Source organism: Paramisgurnus dabryanus, chromosome 18 (genome assembly GCF_030506205.2).
Source record: "Paramisgurnus dabryanus chromosome 18, PD_genome_1.1, whole genome shotgun sequence".
Lineage (NCBI taxonomy): Eukaryota > Metazoa > Chordata > Actinopteri > Cypriniformes > Cobitidae > Paramisgurnus > Paramisgurnus dabryanus.
The window spans coordinates 17748167-17767214 of record NC_133354.1 but is presented as its reverse complement, the minus strand read 5'-3'; the positions used below and the strand labels follow the sequence as shown (position 1 = coordinate 17767214).

Here is a 19048-nt window from a genome sequence, read left to right as displayed (position 1 = left end):
GCCAAGACTGCTTCAGGCTCTAACACTCTCCCCTCCCTTTCTCTCTCTCTCTCTCTCCCTCCCTCTCTCTCTTTCTCACACATTCTCTCTTCCCTCCCTCCTGCTCACTCTGCCCTTGCTGAAGCAGACACATTGCAGTCGCTCACGCTTGCACTCACAGACATCGACTTGCTTCCCGTATCAAAAGCAACAAATCAGATTCGTGCAGCACGAGAATACGGAGCAGGAAACGAAAAGCGGCAACAACAAGGCATTGATCGACCGGGCAACGGCCGACGCTTGAGCACGGTTATGTGAAGGTTCGTTACGGCTGTGGTTGATGGTTTCTTACTTTAAGGGCAGGGCTTCCTGGGACCGTTCGAAAGAGTAAAACAAACAAAAAGACGCTACCCAAAAGCACGCTTTCAGGAACCTAGGAGGAGAATGAAGATTGCAGATCTAAGATGGACATTTAAAAACAAGATAAAGGTTGGTACTGTAGGTGTCTGTCTTTCACCCCTAAAGGTTTTCAAGAAAGACTGCAGGCTTATTAGGAAATAACTTGAGTTTAAAAAGACGAAAACAGGACGGATTAATCAGAGAGAAAACAACAGGGACTGATCAAGCTGGAGGAGGGAATCATGCAGTGAAGATGAGTGTATTAGAGAAACACCTATCTATCTAGACAAGATCATGTACATACGCGCAGTGTTCGACTCTAAACCCACAGGGTCTGCTTGAAAGCAGGTCTAATTGGATTATTTGCTTTAATGCGCCAGTTTACAGGAAGAATCAATTAATTTAGGATCCTCAATAGCATAATACGCAGACATCAGCAAACAGACAGGAATGATATACAATAAGGTCTGCACTGAACCGTTTAAATTACAGAATAAAAGTTGTGGGATCTAAAGGTTGTGAGCCAAAGGGAAAATGATACACAGAGAAATTAAGTCTGAATATTTGCAGTAATGGAATTAATTATCAGCATTTAATGTGGATAAATATTACTTAAAGGGTGTTTTTGTTTCTTTTAGCAGTCCTCTCTGAGATGAGACAGATCGGATGGCACTTCATACTTAAAGCACCTTTGCAGATTAAAGATTTGAATTAAACATGCCTTCAATGGATTCTGAACATGATATTACTTTGAGGTGAAACGGGCTTTTGCTACTCACTATGAAGAAAACTGTCATATGAATGTAAAAAAAAAACTGGATATTATAAAGACATGATATGTAATGCCAATCAAGAAATAGCAAATGTTGAAAACTGAGGATAAAGAAGAAGATGGGTGCGCATGACTCACAATGGATAATTAAACAGCAAGACAGTAATAATGTGACTGTCAGTAATTCATCCATTTGACATCTGATTAACCACACAGTATTATGATTTCTGCTCATTTACTGAAAAGAATAAAACTAACCGTCTGCACAACCGTCTGAAGAGCTTCCACAGTGATTCACCTTGGAAGTAATGAGGAAACTAACAGGGCTGTTCACCTATACAGGAACGGGAAGGATTGGAAACCATTTTAAATCTTGATGATACAGACACGACAGGTATGAAAATGGCAATGTGTTTATTCTTATTTCTGCTCGTCTCTTAACTCAAACGTAACCCAATGGAAGCCTCTGAGACCCCTCGATTGTTTCTGGGGTATTTACAGTGTGTAATTCCAGATCCTGCGAAATAGACCCAAACTCCCCTGGGTGTCCACTTTTACATGTGTGTCCAAATTTGAACATATATAGCTTTGAGCCACTGCACATGGATATTTATAGGATATATTTCTACTCCCCACGCTGCCCCATCTCATCTCTTCATTACGCTCTTGCACAAACGCTCTCTTACTCAAGAATGTGCTTTGAGAGTGACACACTGGAGCCATTACGTAAGGCTGCAATAAGCGGGCCAAAATCACGTAAAGCAACAATTAAAGCATGGAACATTGCAGAATAACGTACAGTTGATGGAGATTGATGGGGTAATTAAACCCAGTCAAGCACTTGCAAGGATTTTGTGCGTTGGATACCACAAAGCTTCAAAAGCAATCAAACTTCATTTACACATTCATTGCTGGGCTGTCTGCTGATCTCTACTGTCCTTGCACCGGTTGGTTGGTTAGTTTCGGTCCGTGTGTGCGACAGAATAGACACACGCAGTTAGGTGTCAGGTTAATGGAGCAATCAGACCCCTTTAGAAAACAGGGAGCTGCAGGGAGAAGAACAAACAGGGGGACATAAGACTTGGGTAAATAGATACACTTTGTCTGCTAACATAGCCACAACAACAGCCACATAATCTCACATCTGTGATGAGAAGACAGCCAAGGCATTCATCACTTAGAATGTGACTGATCATCTTGGGGCTTGTCCCTGGCAGCCATATAGAGTCACAACCCAATGGAAAAGTTAAACATTTTTACTACACTTGCTGGGTACATGATAAATGCTTAAAAATGTAAAGAACCGTCTAAAAGTTCCAGGTAGACAATTAATCTGAAGCACTGGACATCAATAGCTTTGTATAGGATGAGCTCCTCGGTGAATTGATACATTGTGAGATTAAGCAAGCATACACTGGATGAATGAGTAGGCATAACACCAAGTCTCCATGGTAATTAACTGCATATGTGCTGAGAGTTGGTCTATGATTTAGGAAAATCCATAGGAGAGGCATTGGTGTATTTCAAGCTGCTAATGTTCTTTTTCTTACACAGGTCTGTGGACAACCTGGATTACCATGCCACGCAGAGTACCAGGACGTCCAGCTAGAGGAACCGATCTGTTGCAAGAACAGGACAACCCAAAATGGATCCAATCAAGGAGATATCCTGCATCGTTTATCTCGGTCAACACAATGGGAGTTCACTCCTGTCCAATGCCACAATCAACAATCCTCTGGCTGGGCCTCATAGGCAGTGTACTGTTGAGAAGTGGAACAGGTGTGTTGGCAGGTGAGACATGGGGCATGGTGTCTATCTGCCCAATTCACTGCGTATGTCGGAATCTATCAGAGTCTCTGAGCACACTTTGTGTAAATAAAGGTCTTCTATTTGTGCCACCAAACATCGATCGCCGCACTGTGGAGCTTCGTCTTGCAGACAATTACATCCTGGAAGTGGGAGGAACCGATTTTGCCAATATGACAGGACTGGTTGACTTGACACTGTCACGTAACACCATTCATGCTCTAAAACCGTTGGCCTTTGCAGATTTGGAAAGCTTGCGTTCACTTCACCTGGACACCAACCGTCTCACCGTGGTGGGATCTCAGGATCTAACAGGTCTTATTAACCTTCAGCATCTCATCATCAACAATAACCAGCTCACTAATGTTTCTGCAGATGCTTTTGATGATTTCTTACAAACCCTGGAGGATCTGGACCTTTCCTACAACAACTTGCGCAGGGTTCCTTGGGAAGCTATTCAAAATATGGCTAGCCTGCACACCTTAAATCTGGATCATAACCTAATAGACCAGATTGCTGAAGGTTCTTTTGGTGAGCTCTACAAACTCTCCCGACTGGATATGACCTCGAACAGACTACAGACTCTTCCTCCTGATCCACTGTTTTCAAGATCCCAGATTGGGGTTGTCAGCCCAACACCATACAATTCCATTATCAGCCTTAACTTTGGGGGTAATCCCCTGCACTGCAACTGTGAGCTGTTGTGGTTGCGAAGACTGATCCGTGAGGATGACATGGAGACGTGTGCCACTCCAGCTCATTTGGCAGGTCGCTACTTCTGGTCCATCCCAGAAGAAGAGTTTACTTGTGAGCCTCCTCTAATCACCCGTAACACCAATAAGTTGTGGGTGCTGGAGGGCCAAAGGGCCACGCTTAAATGCAGAGCTATTGGTGACCCTGAGCCAGTTATTCATTGGGTATCACCAGATGACCGTATAGTGGCCAACTCAAGTCGCATTCACTCATACTACAATGGCACACTGGATTTTTTAGTGACACGTGCCAGAGATGATGGCACCTATACATGTATTGCCATCAATGCAGCTGGAGAATCCACAGCTCTGGTGGATTTGAAGATCATCCCTCTGCCTCATCGAGGGAATGGCACAATATCCCTAATCAACCACAGAGACCCTGGATCATCTGACATTAGCAGTGGGCGAGGAGGGGTTGAAGGAGGAGGGACTGGTGTGGTGACTGTAAGGAATGTCACTGGGGTCAAGACAGAAACTGGAGAGATGGGAGGTGAAAACGGCAATGGGGGATCAGAGAACTTTGTGGGAGTTCTTGGAGTGACGTCCAACGTAGCCCAGATCCGCTGGAAAATGGGTAAATCTTCGACACCTTTCTTGGTGTGGATGTATCAGATGCAGTACAATAGCACAGCTGATGAAGCACTTGTTTACAGGTAAGGATATTTTATTTCTTGATCCCAAAGTCGTTCTATTGCATAGTGGCATTTTGAAAAAAAAGCAAGCAATGTGTTAGTTTTCATCATTCAGGTGGAGTGAATGCATGTAAACATCACTGCTGCTTTTGTTCATGGATTATAGGCCTTAGATATTGATGAAAGGATAAAAGCCAAAAGAAACAGCCACACTCCCAAAGTGGATGGAAGATACAAGTTGAGCCAGAAGAGAAACAGGCAGCTATTTATAGCCAAGGGGTGGGGGGGAACAGAGCAGTGGAGTGAGAGGAAGACTTGCTGACTCTGGGGAAAATGGGATGGTCCCTTTAAAAGAGCAAAACCTAGACATTTGAGGATAGTGTCACATCGCATCATGAAGAGTGAAATGGATCTAAATGGAGAAAGATAAGGACACAAGGGCAGGGCTGTTGGAGTTGCATATGCTAGCTCCTGAGAATTGTGTAATAAATTAGTTACAGAGCAATTCCTAAATATTGTGACCATGTATGTGAGATCCAGGCAAAAGTCTCATAATCCATTTATGAGATTAGGAGCATCAAAGTTTCAATCTTTGACATGACCTTACTGACTCAATATTAAAGATATCAAGGTTATATTTTCACAAAATAGTCTTTACATGAATGATTTATGTAGAAAACAGTAAAATCACACCTTCCGTTTCAGACCGGGTCATAATTGGGAACCCTTTCCCAAGTCTCATAACACTTTGCATGAGGCTTGGCCAAGCTACATTTAATCATTTAACCAGAGAACGGGCTGGATGCAGAACTCAGTCATCATCTATGCACTCAAAAACTCAAAAGGCATCTCATGAAAAATCTACCATATGTGCCAAACATAGGAATCCACTCTAGGACAAAAAATACTTGGAGGCATTAAAAAAAACTTGACAAATAAATAACGCTTCTTTGGACTGTGATCAATAACTCATAGTGAAGTTGAGGGGGCATGTTTGTGTGACATCAAGCCAAATATATATACAGACAATGAATAGTGGGTTGAAAGGATTGTGGTTTGAAAGGATGGGGGTATGAGGGCAGCAGAGAAACCAGCAGTTGCTGAGTGATGACAGGCAGAGAAGAGGATGAGTGGGAGGCCAGGCATTTTCATAATGGACCTGTTACTACAGTTATTTTCATCAATATGCAAGTATAAACACAGCAAGACAATCAGGTTCAGAAGATAGCACTTATTAATGCACAATGAATGCCCACTTTCTACTGCATAGCTAAACTGGTCTCAAGAGATACTGTAGGTGACTTTTTCCTGATATTCTGAAATTTTTGAAATTTAATAAAGTTAAGAAAGTTTTAAGAAAGTTAAGTCCTATTGACAGTGGAACGCAATAAAGTAATAAACACAGTGCGTGTGTGGGGGGGTATGTGGTTTACGGGGACATAAGTGTGTATAATGACATGTTTACTAAGCTATAACCATGGTTTACGTAAACTGAAAAGCTAAAAAACATACTATAAAAAGGTAGTTTTTCATAGATTAAACACTGCCAACAGGTTTTTGTAACATTGGGGTTAGGGACTGGGGTAGGTAACCCCAGATTTCCACCGACTGCGGAACGGCTGCAGATCCGCTCAGCAAAAAGTCATAATTTAACGTCATAAGGGGCGAGACAGAACTAGATATTGCGCGATCATCACACGAATTTCGAGACCTCATGGGTCCTCGTCACTTCAGCACACAGCCGCTCTGCAACAAATACGGAACTGGTGGGTATTGGTGGACGGCGGAGTGCGGAGCTGTAACGCAGCGAAGCTGATCTGCAGCCGCTTCGTAGTCGGTGGAAATCCGGGGTAAGGGGAATAGAATATGGAATATGGGCGTCTATGGAAACGTCCCCGTAAACCACATATGCCAACATGTGCGTGTGTGTTTGTGCACATATATACATATCCAAATCCATTGCCAAATAACTGCAAAATCTGCTATATATCTGCTATATATCCATCCAGGTATTTATCATTTCATTGGACGGGACTACCCTAAAATTGACACACTTGCGACTAAAAACATAGGTTAATGCAAAGTATGTGCCTTATATTTGTAAATAAAAAAAGCTTATACCACGTGTGTTGGTACTAGTATGCTGTAACTGATGGGCAGTTGGGTGCTGTGTCTGTGTGCTTTGTAATAAATGCTTGTTATACAGGAGCTGCATGCTGAATGGTCGGATACATTTAAAACATTTTTGAAAATGCCTATGATAACAGATTCATGTAAACAGAGTCCGCCTTGTTTTTAACAAAGCAGCGGAAACTCAAGAACAACGTTCTCATAGCCAATACACATTTTTTAGGAAAAATTCATGTAAGTGCTTTAAAACAAATACAAGCTGCCCATTTCTGCTTTAAACCCTCAAAATGAATGGTCTTGTTATGTGCTATTGTGTAACATGTTTTTGCTTTTTGAAAGCTAAGAGACACGTCAAAACTTTTCAAATGGTATTCGACATAATGTTACTTGTACTACAGTAGATATTATACCACAACTTACACAAACGATTCATACCACAACTGGGAAAAATCTTGCATTTAAAAATGCTAATAATATTCACCAAAAGTACATTTATGACCCCACACTGCTGATACCCAAAAAATTACATTAGATTTTGCTTCATTTATATTCAAAAACAAAACCCATAAAAATAACAGAATGTCATTTATGGCTTCCTTAACAGCAGATCATTAGGACAAGTTTCCTGTGTAGCTTGTAATTCAAATTTTTCCACAAGATATAGAAATTTAATATGCAGATAAGTATGCAAATATCTCATTGATATGCAGTGATTCACAAAGCCTTTGAGTCCTTACACTGCAGTACTTATTTAATAGTGTTACAGTTCTTTGTACTGAGGCTGATACTCAAAGGGAAGATAGTGTGTAGCAAGTAAATACATAAATAAAAATGACAAATCTCACAAAAGACTGTGGAACCTAAAAGCATGAAAGAGCATTTTGAAAGCAGGACAAAAGAGAAGAGAAAGTGTTCAAGGTCCTTCCAGCAGTAGCTGTCAATTACCTCTCAATGGAATGAATTAAGAGTCTTGAAGCATGTGTAACCATCCAAGGCATTTTCATTACAGGCATTTATGCCAAAGCAAATCCAAAGGACACGGCCAATGAAGTGCAATTTAAAAGGACCGTATAGACCCAGTTTTCACCAGAGATGGCAGATTAGAAATTGTAAGGCTATTGAGGGCAGGGGTCCTTCAGGCTATAAGTATGTGGTCAACAAAGCAGGTTTAATGGGTATTTTACTGTGCATTTGGGTGCAAAAATAATGCAATAAAATATAATGTACAGGACTGACTGTGCACACTCACCTTTACAGTATGTAATATGGTATTTTTCTACAAATGAAGCAATTCAACCAAGTACCAGCAGTCAGCACAAAAGCAAAACGGAGGCAACTGTGTATTACATGAAATGAGCCCTAAGTATACTTTAGACGGATTGACACATTGTTGAATAACCACAGTCATTTTTTATTGTAACACGGTTTGTATTACACATGTAGCAAGATAATCTGGCACAAACATTTAATGTACTGTACAGTAATCCAAGATATGGATGGGTTCCTCCAATTAAGTCCTCAAGAAAATTGTATTTTCTCAATTTGTTATCAAGTTTTCTGTGACCTTTAGCTTGCTCACTGGAAATTAATATGAAGTGCCTCATTTAAATCATCTGTATACCTTTCTCTTAATCTCCTCATGTCTCAAATCCTCCTCTTTGCAGAGTATTGATTCATTCCACAACATAACTGTGCTTCAGGTTTACCTTATTTACTTGATATATTTATACACTCTTTGTATTTCTAATTAGCTTTCTCTTTCTCCCTTTGTTGTCAGAATTCTGCCTCCAACCAGTAACAGTTTCCTGCTGAAAAATCTGGTGTCCGGAGCAGACTACAGCCTGTGCGTCTTGGCCATATTTGATGATGGCATCTCCTCCTTGGCTACAACGAAGGTGTTGGGTTGCATCCAGTTCAGCACTAAAGAGGATTACCCAGAATGCCGTTCTCTGCATGCTCACTTCCTGGGCGGCACGCTGACAGTGATGGTGGGCGGCGTGGTGGTGGTAACCCTTCTGGTGTTTACCGTGGCCATGATGGTGCGCCATCGCGTTTGCGGCGAGTGTCGAGATGATGCCAATCGAGCGGGCAAGTTTTTGCCAGCCAAAGGGGTGGATGTTTATGCCCAGACAAACGGGAACAATAGCATGATGATGGTGGCACTACCAAATGGAGTCTTGGTCCAAAGATCAAAATCAACACAGGAGAAAACCAAACACACCAAGTCTGGCTCTATCCCGAAACCGAAACAGAGCCCAGAGCCACACCATAGCAGGGGCACGGACACATCCGGTAAGGGTGAAGGGGCAAAATGTTTTACTCCTCTCACACCAGAGAACGAAAGACTTACGCTGTATTATTCCCCAAGTAATACACTTCCCCTACCTACACACAAGGCTGTAAAGCGAACTGGTAGGATCAAGTTGCGAAAGTCTCTGGAGAAAGACGGAGACATGGACAGAGTTTTGGGGAGCAGTCAAGTCTTGGCCTCTCTTGCACTGACACAAGGTGGAGAGGAAAACGGAGAGGGAGAGTCAGACTTGAGGAGGGCACTGAAAACCAAACGAAGCTGCTCTTTCGATGTGGGCGAAATCACCACCACAACCTGCTACGGATACGCCAAGCGGCTGAGCGTCATCTGGACCCGTCGTAGCCAGTCGCTACACGGCATGCTCGTCCACTGCGCCTCCACCACCAGCACATCCAGCACGGGGAGCGAGCAGTACGGCCACGCCCTGACACGGGACTATCTACATGCCTTTGCTTCCAACAACTCCTCGAACTCCAACTCAAACTCAACATCTAACTCGAACAGTAGCATGGCTGTCAATCCAAGGGACCTAGAGGAAAGTGTGGTGTAGAAAGTGTGAAGTAGTCACATGCCACATATAAACAACCAAAAGGGACAAATGCAGTAACTCACGGGGAACAAAAGAGAACACCAACTATGAAAATGAGATTAAGACAAATTATCAGAGGAGAGCGGAGCTCCTGACACAAAAGATTGGCTGGTGTGTGATGACCGCCTTTGTTTCATCCAAAACGCGGCTTAAAATCAAATTATGTAAAGAGAAAGTATGACAAGTAGGATTTGATAAAAAAAAAGAAATATGACAGGTCCATTTTTTATGATGGGCCCAAGGCATTGGGGATTACAACCTGAAGCATCTGTTTCAACAAGATTAATTACCAATTAATAAATTGTTGAAAAAAATCTCCTGCAACTTTATACTGAAGCAACACCATTTGAATGTTAATATGAAGCTGAAACAAGGGTAATAAATATCACAAAAACAAATTCAATAACCAATGAGGGAGACCATTATCTGTTAAAATATGCTGCTGTGAAGCACATCACGACTGGACCACCTAACAAGGGGAAATTATATAAATACCCTGAAAAGTGTCTTTTCTTATGTTGGTTGTGGTTTTCAACCATTATTGAAAAACTGGGGGAGTGACAGAGGGATCATTTGTTCAAACTGTAATTCAATGGTGGTCTATGAATAGTCATAATTGTTCTTGTCTGATCAACCTTTTTGCGAAATCCTAAAATGAATAAAAAGCCGTTCTGTAAAACTGATCTTTTGTATTGTGGAATGAGGTTGTAATGAAGCTCTAATTGAGATCAAATCTGATCTGATGGGTTAAGTGCTTATGAGAGGCCACACGGCACACACAATACTTTGAACTCCGACAACAAAAGCTCTCAAAACTGCATATAGCACCTAAAAACCTGATTAAAATGTCTGATAAGATAATACGCTTGGCCTCTAATGTGCTAATATGACTCCATTAGAGCAAATATTCCAGCTCCGCCCGCTCTGGTTAAGATTTAATTACAGATAAGGAACAATAAAAACAATGACGCTAATTCTCAGCGATCGAGGGTTTAACTGCAGGTCATTTCTAGTAATATTTATGTTGCGTGTATGAGATGCACATACTGTAACATTTGCATTCATGCATCTGGCAGATGCTTTTACCAACAGTGCGTTACAAGCAGCTATACATTATTCAGTATGTGTGTTCAAACCCACAAACTTTTGTGCTGCTAACGCAGTGCTTTACCAATAGGCTTTATGCCTAGCTGCACTACTTCCTGAACTTCAGCCAGCTCCTAGTTTCCTGTCTGCCATTATTGGACAAACTGATTAATCCAGGTGTGTCTGACCTCAGTAGTCACAACAACAATAATCAGACACACACCTGAATTAATCAGTTTGTCCAATAATGGCAGACAAGAAACAAGGAGCTGGCTGAAGTTCAGGAAGTAGTGCAGCTGGGCATAAAGCCTATTGAGCTGCAGGAACAGTTACTGTATGAGAGAGACCAAGCCCACTGCAGACCAGTTTATATAACAGCTGACAGAAGAAAGGAAGATGGAGATGAAAGGAAAGAGACAGGATAAAGGTGTGATGTGTGGACTAGAAAAGAGCACAGTGGGGCAGTTGGGAAAGGTTTACTGCCTGCAACAACATTCAACCTGGTGTGTCATGCTGAGCATGCGGTTTCAATAAATGAACATTTGACTAAATCCTACATGCTCCCTGGAGCTCAGTTTATAGCTTTGTGTAAATTGCTCCCAATACACGGAATTAGGAGTATCTGCCTTGTATAAAAATCGAACACATTTTTAATTAGATAGGCCTAATTTAAATTTTGCATTATTGAAAACAACACAATTCGCAATCGAATCTGCAATTGTTTAATGATATCTACTAGTGTTAACTGTATGTTCACACGGGGCGTAAATGCTAATGCTTCCTATTCACTTCTGAATTATTGATCCATCTGCGCCGCGTCACTGTCTTTGCTCGCGGCAGAAGTTGAACATTTCTCAACTTTTTAAGTGGTAGAATGTGCATCAGCTTATCAGATCGCCTTATGCAAATAACCTAGGCAGAGCCAGCCAATTATGTTTATGGAAGACTGGACAGGGCTCAACGCAAATAATTTTTTATACTGACCCGGTCGGGCCAGTGGTTCAGGTTTTCACTTGTCAAATACAATTGTACACGTATACAACAGACACGTTCCAAAGAAAAAAGGCTCCTAACTTTTCTGCTTACCTGTGCAAAATATTGCATTGTTTCTTTCGTTGTGTTTTACCCTAGTTAATGTCTGCTTCCAAGATGTTAAATAATATACATTGATGAAAATATATTTTAGTGACTGAGGGTAAAGCACTGGCCCAATAATCGGGCAAGTGACAATACTTTTTACTGACCCAACGTCTCTCACGCTTGCCCTGGGCCACCGGGCAGTCCTTTATGTTGAACCCTGCTGGAGCACGTGTTGATTGGCTGTTGGCCACGCTTCAGACAAGCCTTCCATCAAGCGTTAACACTTCCGTCCCGTGTGAATGTACAGTAAGAGTTCTGTAGATGTGTCAATCCCAGGATGCATTGCAGTAAGCTCAGTGAAAATGTTTGTGTCCAATTACACAAGCAAATACTTTCATCTACAGTACAACACAACTTTCACTTCAGCAGTGCACCTACTGTTAGATGCATTAAAATGCAGTCTATGTTGATAGTTTCCTGGGATTTACAACAGAGCTGTTCAGTATTTTACTGTAGGCTCTCTCTTATTCATTATCCAACCTCTCAAAAAACTGAATAAAAACCATCTGGAAAAAGGTGATAATCATAAGGTCCACAAAATGCCTCAAAATCTACCAAATTAAAGCACTGCATCTGAATACTGTAGCTTCTGGTGAAGCACCATTAGAGTTGTGTGGTAAACATTTACCCCCTTTTATTTGCTTAAGCAACATTTAAAAAATATGCACTACACTGTATAAAGCACATTAAGTGGTGGGTATTTTTTACTTGAGTGCACTTCTCGTAAAAAAATACTTTGTTACACTGTGTACCTTTCCTATCATTACTTGATTTGAATGCTTTATTGAATCCTTAGTTTATTCCAAGGTTGCAGTCTCTTAACTGGGGCATTCGTAAATCACTCTTTTGAGTCAATTCTTTATCAACTATAGGCAAAACAGTTTGAAGTGGTTTTCATTCAAACTGATTCTAGTTTGAATGATTTGTTCAGTTCGCTGCACACACAAACATTGTGCATGTTATTGATTGTTAGCAGTGATGAAGACCTGTCAAAAGTGCTTGATCTGTTCATCGCTGACACAGTTACACACTCTTGCAGAAACATACAAATGATTGCATTGTGAAAAACAGATAGAGGAAAATCCATTGATGGGCATTTGATTTACTGCCTGTTCAGATGTTCAGTATCAGCCTTGAGCATAATACACATGTAAAGAGTTTGATTGTTTCTTATCCGTGTCAGGCATCTGAAAACAGTAAGTGAGCCAAGCAGATGTTCTCAGACTGCGGTATCTGAGGCTAGAAGTTAAAATCACAGAAATGCTTGTCTATTCTGTGTTTGTCTAATCATTATGATGTGTTAAAGTGTACAATGGCAAAAAAAGTATGTGAACCTTTAGGAATTTCAAAGTTTTCTGAATAAATTTGTCATAAAATGTGATCTGATCTTCATCTAAGTCAAGGGTATTGACATGTATGATGTGTCTAAAACAATTACACAAAACAATTTTTGATCTTTCATGTCTTTACTGAGAACAACAAAAAATCTCATAGTGCTTGTGTAAAAAGTATGTGAACCCTTGAGTTAATGACCTCAAAAAAGCTCATTGGAGTCAGGTTTCAGCACACCTGGAGTGTCATTAAGATACTGTAATATGAGGTGAGGACTTCAGCTACTGTGACTGATAAAAAACCCTCAAACTTTTGGAGTTTGCTGTGCACAAGAAGAACACGCTTATGTGAGCCATGCCTAGCCAAAAAGAGCTTTCAGAAGAGCTATGACCAAGAATTGTTGCTTTACATTAAGCTGGAAAGGGTTACAAAGTTATTTCAAAGACTTTAGAAATTCACCTGTCTACAGCCAAACAATCCACAATTGGAGACAAATCCACCACAGACTGGCTTAAGAAAAACAAAATGCATTTGGAGTGGCCTAGCCAAAGCCCAGCCCTTAACCTGTGGAATGACCTCAAGAGAGCCGTTCACACCAGACATCCTAATGTGTCTGAGTTGAAGCAGTTTTCTAGAGGGAAATGGGCAAAAAATTCTTTTGAACAATGTGCAGGTCTGATTCAGAACTACTGAAAGTGCTTGTTTGGAGGAATTGCTGCCAAAGGAGGTTCAACAAGCTATTAAATCCAACGGTTCACTTACATTCCTCCAGCAATGTGAATGTTTAATGGGTGTTTTCAAAAAAGACACAAGAAACTAGACTTATTTGTGGGTTGTCAGCTTGTACACAATGTGTTTGTTTATTGTCGTGACCTAGATGAGGATCAAATCACATTTTATGGCAAATCACAGCAGAAAATCAGTTTATTCTTAGAGGTTGACATACTTTTTCTTGCCACTGTTTGTTGCAAAAATGTGTGATGACAATATTATAATTAATTAATTAAATAAAATGCTAATAAATGGTAATCCTATTGGAAAATATATATAGATTTTATTTAAATATATTGTATCTTAAATAAATTGTTCTTTTTTTAAACAGTTTTAAACGCAGTAAGGTACGAGAGGCGGTGCTGTTTCACAGTATAAGTCACAGCTGAAGGGTGTTGATACTGTAGGCATAAGACAAAGCAGAGGCTGTTTCTCAATATTTGTTCTTCAGCGATCTTGCGTCTTTGTGTTCTCGCTCTACGTCATCATTAACCGTCGAAGTTCAATTCCAATTCTCAAGAACGCAAGTACAGAGGACGCATGAAAATACCCGGATGTGTTCTTGATATCGAGGATGAATCGAGTGCAGACTTGCGCGCTGAAATCACTTTACGCACCAGAAGTCATTGCGCCAAAACAATGAAGAGTTTCCTTTCCCACAGCAAGCGCGTGAGAGTGAGACGCTGGTTAGAGTAAATGTTTGTTTGTTAACATTTTAAGTATTAAATATATACATGCAAATTTTATATTATTATTTTCTGACAAGGTATCTGAAATATTTACGTATTTGCCATTACAAAATAACACGATAAAAAAATTAAATAATGTATATAATAATGCAGATAATGGTATGTTTGTCACTTTAACAATGTTGCGATGTTGAATCTGGGGAAATCAGGTGATGAACAGGAAGATCACACACACATCTCAATTCTCACAAGTGCGTTCAGTCTACAGCAACCCCTTCAACTTGTTCACAATACAGCACAGCCTCTTGTACCTTATTGCTTTTATGAAATGGTTACCACACAATACAAATATTAAAGCAAAAAAACTTTAATACAAAAAATATGTATCAGTGCAACTTTCATGAAGTAAAATCTGCTGGAAAATAGTTTATGTTGTTAAGGGTACTGCGCAGTGATACTTAGAATCGTAAATAAAACACAGCTATTGACCAGTTAGACTCAAGGACTAGAACTAACCATTTTATAAATGTTTATATATTTAAGTAAGATTAAACTAGCCTATGTTTTCATATTTAAACTGGATAGCTGGCCAATCGGTGCATGCCGCGCTTTCTCTTTGTAGAAATCGATGGGGCATAGAGGAACAACAACGATAATGTACGATATGTGGAAAATAATGGGGTTTAAACCATAAACCCCACGAACAGATTGTATTACACACAATAAAGTTCATTTTAGCAATGTAATAGGGGCTCTTTAAGACTTTATGTCTATCTGAGTAACTACTTGTACTTTTGGTTTTTGGTTAATCTATCTGCCTCTGAACAACGTGTACTACCGCCTTAATATTACAGACTCACAGAGTGTGATGTGTAAAATTTTAGGCATGCTTTATATTTCTGAAGCACCCCCCAGAGTGCATAAATGTCTTTACACAGCCCATGAAGAGTGTGCAACACAAGAGTTCAGAAAACAGTGTGGGCAGCGCATGGAGACGAAACGACTGCCTCTGACTGCCACAGGCAACACTCTGCCCCCCTTTACCCAATTAAAACCTACTGACTGGCACGTCGCTGGTTAGCACATCATGCATGCAGAAGGTGCAGTAACAGTGATGCAGACAGAGATGGCCTGTTCTCTCTCTCACTGGCAGTGATGACTTCACTGCAGCTGCACCCGAGCTCTTCCCCCCACCCCTCTCTCTCTCCTGAGAGTCTTGTCAAAACAACAACCCAGAAGCACACAAAATGCAGTCGAAGCAACTTTAGTCCTTTGAGCTTTAAACTCAAGCCTATTGAACCCTGGGCTTTCACCACAAAACACATCTGCAGTGTACAATGAGTGAGTGCTTTTCATGAAGGGGATCTAACTCCGATTTCATACCGCAAGCATTAGCAGCGCTTACGCGTAGCGTGAGGAGAGCGTTTGCCGCGCGTGGCAATTGTGCTTTCACACCGACTGTGTTGCAACGCATAACTGTGCAGTTTAATAACAGTATCAAAATTTCAAGTTCACATTACTTAAGTTTACATACAATTATGAGCAAAACCTCTTCAAGACGCTTTTTGAAGGTCAGTGTAATTTATATAACTGATTTGTTTAATCCACATTGTTTTCATGCTGTTCTGGTCCATGTAATGACAGATATAGACACAATACACAATTATAGACATAAAAAGCCCTTAACACATTATTAAATCTGTTTCTCTGAAGTTTACGATAAAAGGAGGATTTCACTCAGTGATTGACAGCAAGATACAATCGATCGCGGTTCCCTTCAACAGTTTAAGCATAAGATGTTTTCTGAAGATTATTAAGCAAGATGATTGATTTAATGTTGGGCAGAGAGTCTTCTGGCAACAGTGTATTTAAATATTTCATTGTCTTCTTTTAAACACACTTGACACATTTAAGCTATAAACAATGCACTGTCACTTTAATTGAGCGTGAGCAGCGCAACAGAAATAGAGCCGACAGCGAAACAATCGCAGCACTGCTGCTTCAGCGCGCGCTGCTTTCGCGTGCGGTGTGCATGCTCTAACTTGTTACCTTGGGGGCTAAAAAAAAACATGTGGCGCTTTCGTGCTGCTCATGCTTGAGGTGTGAAACCGGCGTAACACATGCAAGTTTGTTAAATTGTTTAAAAAGTCAGCAGATGTTTGGCTGATGTCACAAAGCCCTTATATTATTTAGCCCCTCCCCTCCATATAAAGACCACACCCAGATAGCTGCATTGGCCCATTCTGGTCAGAAACATCTTAATCCATTTTGATGACTTTGAATTGAAGTCCTGCCTTAAATCATTTTTCATTAAATTGAATATCCTATTTGACTCCTAAAAAGTCAATATAAATGTAAAGTATAATGGTCTGCTAATGCCTACTCAGACAGGATTAGCCTCCAAGACATATATTTAGTAATTAGTTTACTGTATATATATAGACTACATACTAGTATTATCTCACAGTGCTCCGGAATGCTTAAATCTCATGGACAGTGACGTCATTCCCAGATTTTTAACTCCCAGATAACAACCGCCTAAAATAACGGCCTCATCCAGGTATTGCGCTCATAGTGACAGGTGCAGTTTAATCCTTTCAAATATATTTCATATAAACATGCATAATTAATAACATATGAGATGACATTTACAAATGATTAAACCAAATGCATGTTTTTAAACTCGTCCTTCTAAGGAAGTTTGCATTTCTTATAAATGAGCTAATAACATCAAATCAATGTTTTGTGTCAATATATTAACTCAAGTAGCTGTGTACTTAGCAGGATAATGCACATCCAGCCGGTTGTTAATGCAAATCTCTTCAGGGCGATATAAGAACTTCTGTTTCCTGTCGGGGTCCTGATCACCCTGTTGGGATTTCTTCTGCAATAACAAGTGGCTGCCTGTACGCATCATTACTTAATGGAATATTAAAGAACTTGAAATGTTCACACCAAGTGAAGCCAAAACGTCTCAAACCCCTCCAGTGACTGGTCCTAGTATAGGTCATAAACCCCACTTCCCCATGGTATTCAATGGGACGTTGGTGTGACATCATGATTGACAGCATTCTGTGAGAGCGGGGCCTTGTTTTGCAGCTTTCTTTCCTGCTCACTACTGCGCAGGACTTATCCCTAAATCGCTACTGCGCAGACTCAAGACCCAAGATGTCAGCACCGTATCAGGACACTGGCGGCTTCACTTTTCACCAATGAGAGAGAGCGAGCGGGCATTGTCCATCTTTTTTTTACAGTCTATGGTTCACACACAGGCTGGAAATAGTCCAGAACATACACTTAAATGATTCACTTGGGATTCAAATTATGAAGAATTTAGTCAATATTACTTTACTTGACCTCTTTATACAATCCTAATCCCCTTTAAATGGAGCTTAAATAATAAGACGAAAAAGGACCATGGGAAGTTATGGGAAATGTTATGCATGACACAGGATTCATCTGGATCATTAAGGTAAATGTTGGTTCCCACATAACCACACCACTCACATCAATGCATCCTACTTTTCTTCTTCATCTCCTGCTGTCTGGCCTCATCTGAATCCTAACACCAAGGACAGAGAGAACACAGCTAAGTGTACATTTTGACTTCCTCACCTCCCTCTACGCCTGTAGGTCATGATGTTCTCGTTTTGCCTTTAATTTAAGCAGGGCGGGGAGATGTGATGGGCAAGGGAGGTCAGCGCTTTTAGAAATGCACCACCTCCGTGACTTTTTAACCATCCCTTCTGATATCCCCCCTGCCAGCAATGAATTACCCAGAAGCCTCTGCCTGTTTAGCTTCATGTCTTCTCCCTCTCGTTTGACTCTTATCAAGATGTACACCCTTCCCCATTGAGACAGGGCGAGTGCGGGAGTCTGACAGGAGCTTTTCTGTTTGTAGGTTGAAACTGTCAGCCCCTTCCGCACCTCCCGGTACCCGCAGGGTGCATTCACTCTCACTATTAGTAGCTTTCTCTTCATCAGTATCAGTGGCTAGATTTCTTATTTTCTAACAGACCTCGGCTGCCAGCGCCGGTAGCCAGGACTTTGAAAAGACATTAAGTAATACCACTTAGGTTGCGAGGTGCCGTGCTCCATTCATGCGGCCCTTTTGTTCCTATAGCTTTGATTCTGTTCTCCTGTGAGCCCCTTCTTTTTTTTATGTTGAGTGGGAGAAAACTAACGGCATAAAGATTTTTTAGTATAACAACGTCAAGTTCACAAAGCATCTCCAACTGGGCAGCTTTGTTTTCTAGCTAATACGCTGATGTAGCTTTCCTGTTATTGGCAAAAACATGCGTTTTAGACTCTTTAGATGTTGAGAATAAAGGGAATCCTCATTTGTTAAGTTATTGATCATTTTTGTGAGTGTGCTAGTACAAAAATCATTTTCTTAATTAGCATTAGTATTATACGACTGTCTATTGGGGTTTTAAGTATAAACTTAACTACAACAGCAAAAAAATGACAAAAGAGAGCTACAAAGATGACATTTTTGTAGGCAAAACCCCAAAATGAGTTAGCATTTTAACACTTCAGGGTCTCTTATTGTGAAGTAAATGGGTTTCTTAAAAGGACATTCCACTTTTTTTGGAAATAAGCTCATTTTCCGGCTCTCCTAGAGTTAAACATTTGATTTTTACCGTTTTGGAATTCA

The 19048-nt window shown here is 40.6% G+C and overlaps 2 protein-coding genes across 3 annotated transcripts in view; one reads left to right on the top strand and one right to left on the bottom strand.

Annotated features, from left to right (window-relative positions):
* pcxa (pyruvate carboxylase a) overlaps window positions 1-19048 on the bottom strand; it is a 134209-nt gene that overhangs the window by 30151 nt on the left and 85010 nt on the right. The window lies entirely within an intron of this gene.
* On the top strand, window positions 115-10056 carry lrfn4a (leucine rich repeat and fibronectin type III domain containing 4a). 2 transcript variants are annotated; one of them, XM_065287070.2, is made up of 4 exons: window positions 115-468; window positions 1020-1544; window positions 2705-4364; window positions 8251-10056. In XM_065287070.2, exons 3-4 carry the CDS (start codon window positions 2728-2730, stop codon window positions 9332-9334), a joined length of 2721 nt encoding a protein of 906 aa, XP_065143142.1. In that variant the 5' UTR covers window positions 115-468; window positions 1020-1544; window positions 2705-2727; the 3' UTR covers window positions 9335-10056. The 2 variants fall into 2 exon arrangements, with proteins under 2 accessions (XP_065143142.1, XP_065143141.1); XM_065287069.2 differs by having other exon boundaries at window positions 1017-1544.

Coding starts and splice junctions, on each gene's coding strand:
- lrfn4a (XM_065287070.2), top strand. CDS start 2,728: ATGCCACGCAGAGTACCAGGACGTCCAGCTAGAGGAACCGATCTGTTG. Junction 4,365..8,250: donor GATGAAGCACTTGTTTACAG/GTAAGGATATTT, acceptor CTTTGTTGTCAG/AATTCTGCCTCCAACCAGTA.